The sequence below is a fragment of the Charadrius vociferus genome, unplaced genomic scaffold (genome assembly GCF_000708025.1).
Source record: "Charadrius vociferus isolate BGI_N301 unplaced genomic scaffold, ASM70802v2 scaffold147, whole genome shotgun sequence".
Classification (NCBI taxonomy): Eukaryota; Metazoa; Chordata; class Aves; order Charadriiformes; family Charadriidae; genus Charadrius; species Charadrius vociferus.
Genome location: NW_009649570.1, coordinates 4,351,590 through 4,358,040, shown reverse-complemented (window position 1 = coordinate 4,358,040; position 6,451 = coordinate 4,351,590). Strand labels below are relative to the sequence as shown.

At 36.6% G+C, this 6,451-nt stretch overlaps 1 protein-coding gene across 1 annotated transcript in view; it reads left to right on the top strand.

The window, feature by feature from the left end:
• The window catches only part of ANKRD44 (ankyrin repeat domain 44), an 80,479-nt gene extending 74,283 nt beyond the window's left edge, over positions 1-6,196 (top strand). The window contains exons 25-27 of the mRNA XM_009890158.1: positions 947-1,029; positions 2,158-2,249; positions 5,877-6,196. Coding sequence (XP_009888460.1) covers positions 947-1,029; positions 2,158-2,249; positions 5,877-5,935 — 234 coding nt within the window. The 3' untranslated portion in view covers positions 5,936-6,196. The remainder of the gene's footprint in view (positions 1-946; positions 1,030-2,157; positions 2,250-5,876) is intronic.
• Positions 6,197-6,451: the final 255 nt, after the last annotated feature.

Here is a 6,451-nt window from a genome sequence, read left to right as displayed (position 1 = left end):
CAGCAGCAAACTAAAAAAAACCCTATTTATTCTTTTTTCTTACTCTCCAATTTCTGTGGAAGGAACCCAAAATTTTCCCTTATGTTCTGTAGCAGTAAAACCCAGAGGCATTGATTGGATTAGTGGTGGTGTCTTTTCCCACCCTTTCTTCCTCTTAATTCCAATTGCTACTGCTGTTTCTGCAAGAAAAAATACCCATGGGATTCCATCTCCTGGGCCTTTTCTTTTGCTCCTATCCACAGACTGGATTCCAGTGTGATAATATTACTCCAGTTTCTGTGGACACATGAGCCTCGCTGAATTCTCAAGGCCCTTCAGGCAGCTGCAGTTCATGTGCCAGGGCTGTAGGCTCGGCATCTGTGACTTGCTGTGGCTGAAACAGTTTCAGAAATAAGGCCCAGAACTGTATTATTTGCAAAGTTTCATTATTAGAGCACTCACACTGAAAGGATTTCATAGTAGCTTATTAATAATACAGAAGGGCGTTTAAAGACTCAGAAAGTATAGTATTAGTTTTTGAGATGAAACCACCTCTTTCTATGTTACTGTGTAGTTCTAATAAATAGTCCATTGAATGCTGTCTCAGGAGAGATGGCAGTTTTCTCTGAAAGCTGAGGAGGTTGTACTGGTTTGGGATGCCCCACATCCCCAGTGGACAGTTCGGCCTAAACCACGACAGAGGTGAATTCATATATAATGAATGGAGGGTTGAAAGACAGGTGAATGTCTAAATTTCTAAATGTGCTAAAGCATGATAGCAGTGGCGGTTTGTAAATGGTATTTTAAGGCTCCTACAGTTCACTGACTACACATCCTTATAAGCTGAGTAGCATGTTTTGTATTTCAAACTGAGATATTAAATTTCACTTTTATATGTAACATTTCTTTTGCCTCAATTACAAACTCCTCAGCAAATTAACACTATTTGTTATTTTCCCAACTACAGGGTCATGAAAAATGTGCCTTGTTAATACTTGACAAGATACAAGAACAGAGCCTTATTAATGCAAAAAATAATGCATTGCAGACGTAAGTATAGCCTGATCCTCTCACATTCAGTTGACTTACCAGAAGATTCTGATTGAGCATTTCAAATTCATGTCTCAGATTTTTTCATAGAACAAAAAAGTTAATTTCTGATTTTTCGGAGTGCTTGCCCTTGAAAAGACTAGATTTGCATTGCATTTTCACTTTTAATTTTGATTCCTTTGATGCCAATTCTATTCATGGTCTGGTGGAAAAATTATATGAGGTCATTTATTTGAAGACTGTATCAAAATGTCTATTAATCGTGTGAATGTGTAAGTATACATTTGGCATTTTCTAGTTTTTTCAGCTTCACTTTAAATCTAAATAATTTATCTAGACTTAGGACAGTGCATTTAATTTTCAGAGGGTTTTTTTTAGGTGATATTTTATGTGCAACTTCCATCCATACTATATGTTATCAGCAGAGTTAGAACCATCAATATTGTTACTCCAGCTGCAACTGTTTGACAGGTATGTGGGAATCCCACAGGAGGAGATTCAACCACGAGTTCAGGTGGCAGATCATCTAGTGCTTGCAGAAGAATTCATTCCATCTTAGCCCTTTTTTCCCCCCTTCCAATATGAAATTGTTTTTCCCGTCCCCCCAGGCATCCCCAAACGGGAGCATTGGGTGTTGGCCCAGGAATGGAGCACACCAGTGGTTATTTTTAATTTCCAGCTGCTCTGCAGTAGCAGAGGTTAGCAACTGAGTATTCAAGGATAAAAAGGCAATATAATAATTTTGAACAGTCTGTAGTAGCCAGAATTAAGGATGGAACAACGGTATTTCTTCAGTCTTAGATTCATTTTCCTTTTAAATGTCAATTGTGCGCTGCAAACAGTGGAAATATGAGAGCTTTTCAAAGAAGGCCTTTAGACTGGAAATCATTATGCAGTCTTTGTGTATGTGAAGGTAATTATATTTGTCTTGCACATATGTTTTACAGATGTAGAACACGATGATTATTTTAAAGGCTGTAATATAATTTAATGTCTACAATATAATTGTAATGATTCAAAAAAGGAACACATTCTCTTTCTGATGCTGGGTATGCTTTAAGAATTACATAACTTTTTTAGGAAGTCTTTTTTAAACTGAACTTGAATTTAGTTGTTATGTTTTTGTAGACCTCTCCATATTGCTGCACGAAATGGCTTAAAGATGGTGGTTGAAGAGTTGCTAGCCAAAGGGGCGTGTGTCCTAGCAGTAGATGAAAATGGTAAGTAAATAATACACTTTGACAATCTTCAGTGGGACCCAACAGGTAATTTTACAACAGACCGAAGCAATAGACTTAAAAGCTGATGATAGACATCATTGATGCTTTTATCCTTCCAAGAACAGACAATGAGCTGTGTGAGTACCTATTAAAAAAAAAAAGATACTATTTATTTTTCTTTAATATAAAAATGTATTCTAAACATCACAGCGGTCCCTTTTACTGTTCATTTTGCATGTACTGTCAACAGCTAGTCTTTTTTAATGCTTGAGTGCAGTGGTAACTTGAATTTCCTAAACATGCAAGTGGCACCGGATAATTCTGACGCCTTGCAGAAGAATTAAGGATTATGCATTCAATCAGCGCATGTTTTAATGGGTAGGAAGAAAGCCATCAACATATGTTTGATTGTGTTCTAGTTCATTCTGAGATCAAAGCTTTTGCTTACCAATTGTCTGACCTAATCCGAGATGCAAGTAAATTACTGTTGCCTCATAAAATACATGATTAGTTAATAAATCTGATAATTTTGTTTCAGATCTCAATGAAGTCCTTCCCTAAACATTATAAAGCCCATAGAGGGCTGTGCTTCTATAATTATTGTTTTCAAAAATGTCTTCCTGAAATAAGCTGGTCTTTCTTACAATACTGACTTCATGGTATTAATGTAACAATTCGGTATCTCCATCTTCCCATATTTGTAAAGTAACAATAATAATACTCACCCATCATTGCAAGACATTTGAGATCTATGGATGAAAAGAACTGAGTGGTGAGTATTTACTGTTAACCAAATGCTCCCTAGATATACTCGCATGAATGAGTTCCACTGAAGTCATCTGGCCCTAACCTCATTTTAGAGATAGGGGACAGAAAAATGAACCAGACTGGCTTTGAACCACAGTTTTTATCATTAAAATTGTAGATACAGATGCAGCTAATTTGCATGTATGTAACAAATGAAAATTAAGTTTAAATTTGGTACATATTTAATTTTTCTAGGAACAACTGCATATGCAGTTTAAAAGAGATAAATTTAAATACAATCTTAGTATAAGTACAACTCTAAAGAATATTCATGCTTGGAACTCAGTGGAAGAGGAAATTCCATTTAGGGTATGCATTCGTTGCAGCCAGTGCTTAAATGCAGGTAGTTTGCTACAAAACTGTGCTCACATTTGTCCACCAAACTCATCTACACTGCAGGTGTTCTCAGCTTACTTGAGGCAGCAGTGGTGGGCATTGTCTCAGATTAGTATCGCTGCAGCACTTTAGATTTAGCCATCTTCAAAAGAACGCATTTGCTGTTAGTATATAAAGGAGGATTTGTTAGAAAGTGCTGGAGTACTACACAGCAGCCTGCAAAACGTGTAGCTAGCAAGTGTAATCAGCATACTGGTTTCCAAGACTTGTATACGTGAAGAGCTGCTTTAGGAGAGGAGCCACGTTAAACTGCAGTGCAGACTAACTTTTAATATCTCCCCAGTTCTTCATTTTACTGGCATCTGTAGAATATTAGCTTTGTATTTAAAGCATATGCCATGCTTTCTGAATACAGTCATTATTCTTCGAACACAATGTAAATTTGGGTCACTAAACATCCACGTAGTCATGACTGCTATACGTGTACCATGTGCACTGGTCTAATTCTTTTCTCTCATAATTTAATTCCTAAATAAACTGTTTTCTGAGTTGAGTACTCAGTTGATGAGTCTTTCAAATCATTTACTTATTACTCCAAAATGTTTTTAAACTAATATCTTTTATGTTCTAATGAAAGTCGTTGTTCTCAGAATGAGACTTGTTCATACGCACAGAAACTGAAGCCAGTTTCTGTCCCTGTTGCTGTACTCCCGTGTTCTGTATTCATCATACTGTCTGTGCTGTGGAACTGTGTGTAGCAAGTGCTTGTTTTCATATCGTGAAGTCTGTTTGCTGCCTGATTTAAAAAAAGATACTGCTCGTTGTGGTCACAGTGATTTAAATGCTCCATAAAGTGTGTACTTCCCCAGCATGTCTAATTTAAAATAAGTAACATACCCCTGTTGCCTGGCATGATTGTACCTGAACATACATCTCCTGCTTACGACGTCATCTAGAGATGTATATGAGGAATGCTCAGGGCCATTCTCAGTACCCTCAGTACTAACCATTGCCTTGTCTGCATTTGTGCCCAGGTCATACGCCAGCCCTGGCTTGCGCTCCTAACAAAGACGTGGCTGACTGCCTGGCACTCATTTTGGCTACCATGATGCCTTTTTCTCCTTCCAGTTCAATGACGGCTTTCAACTTCGTTTGTTTTAAAAAAGACAATTTGGGCAGGACACATCTCTGCGATGGCTCCAGTATGGGTAGCATTACCTCTTACAATAAGCCCTTGAGTAATAACATAGGAACAGAGGATGGGTACAATGAAAATGATTCGGATTCTGAAACGTTTTGACTTTTTGGTATTCAAAATCTTTTTTTCATCATTATTTCATTTCAGCTTTATTTTTGTCTTTTTAAACAGCTTAAATCCCATGGCTATATTCTTAACTATTATTCTTGACAAGTAGCTATTGAAAGATTCCTACTGTTGATGAGAATCAAGCCTTTAAATAACAAAGTATGAGGGATTTACTGGAACATATTCCCATTAATGTTCTGCAGCTTTTCAGCTTCCTGGTGTTTTCTTTAGGCCCTAAGTGCCCCTGTGGAAAGTCTCTACCTCTTATTTTAAGTAGAAAAAGAGAAAATGCCTTTTTTCTTTTTGACAGCACAAATAAACAGGGAACTGTTTGTAAAAAGTTCTTACATGTTTTAGCTGCACCTTTAGTACACAAACGTATTTGCAGTGTAGCCTCCATAGATTTGAGTGTTACCCCTTTCCTTCATCTGTCTGTTTCCTGCTTCCAGGGGCTCTGTTAATTAGATAATTTTTTTTACACAAACCAAAGGTAAAGTTGTAAGTCTTAAAGCTGCCTGTATTACTTTTCTACAGGAAATAAATCCTTTTACATTCTGCATGTATTGAGCACTTAAACATACAGAAGGCACTTTTTACAGTTCTTAGTTGCAGCACATAATTAGAAAAATATCGTTATATACTCTTTAGGCCAAATTCTACTTGTCTCGCCATATTTTCCCACAGACATTAATGGAACCACTGGTGTAAAATGAAAATCACTTGGCCCTTTTTTTTTTTTCCAATTCAGCACAAACATGTACGGTTTATTTGCACTACAGAATGAGGGTCATTAGATGTTTCTGTCACCTGAGCCATTAACCAAGAATCTAATACCGGAAAAAAAAAGGGGAGAGGGAGGGAAATCAGGTGTAGACAAAGGTGTATGTAAAAGTTTATAACGACTTGTCAACTTACGTGGATTTTTTTCCTTTTCTATGCTTAAATAACTAATTTTTACTGTAAACAGTATCAAATTTTAAAATACTTTTGCCAGTGTTTGGATTAACAGAGCAAAGGTAAAGCAATGAAAGCGTAACACCAAAAGTTGAAATACCAAACGCCAGAAAACATAGCAGCGTACCATGCAGGGGATCGGAGATAAATGCTAAAAAAGCCTATTGTCACCAGCTTTTAAAGCAATGTCAACTTTGTGAATATGTTTACTCCTTCTGCCAAAGTTTCTAGGTCAAATGGACCACGACCCTCCTCTGCAACAGATGTACAAAAGGAAGAATGAGACTTTGTAAACAAAAACAAACAAAAATAAACAAAAAGCTATCATGAACTAACCAGCTGTACCAAGAGGACCAAAATGCTTCAGTAATTAAATGGAAGACTTTGCTACTTTTATTTTTTCTTCAAATGTGAGTGACATAATGAAGTAGTTTTTATAAACCATAAAAATATAAACTTTTGAGCTAATGAGTAGTCTTGAGTGAATTTTACATTTTATGACGCAGGTTTCAAGTTGACATTTGTAACTGATGATGTGTTGACCACAGTTGGGCTTTTTTCCAGACTAAAGAATATGTTCATATACTTTTAATGTAAATGTGTTTATATTTATTTGAAATGAAACAAATGCCCAGGAAAAATAACTATGGCTTGTTCTCCTAGTTAGCATTTGTGCATACTATTTGGCATGATGCAAAACAAAATGTGAATCTAGGCAAGATTGATGGCCTGAGTAGAAAAAGGAAGGGCTGATGCACTCCCAGAGAGTGCCCATCTTCTTGTGTGGAATGCAAAGATT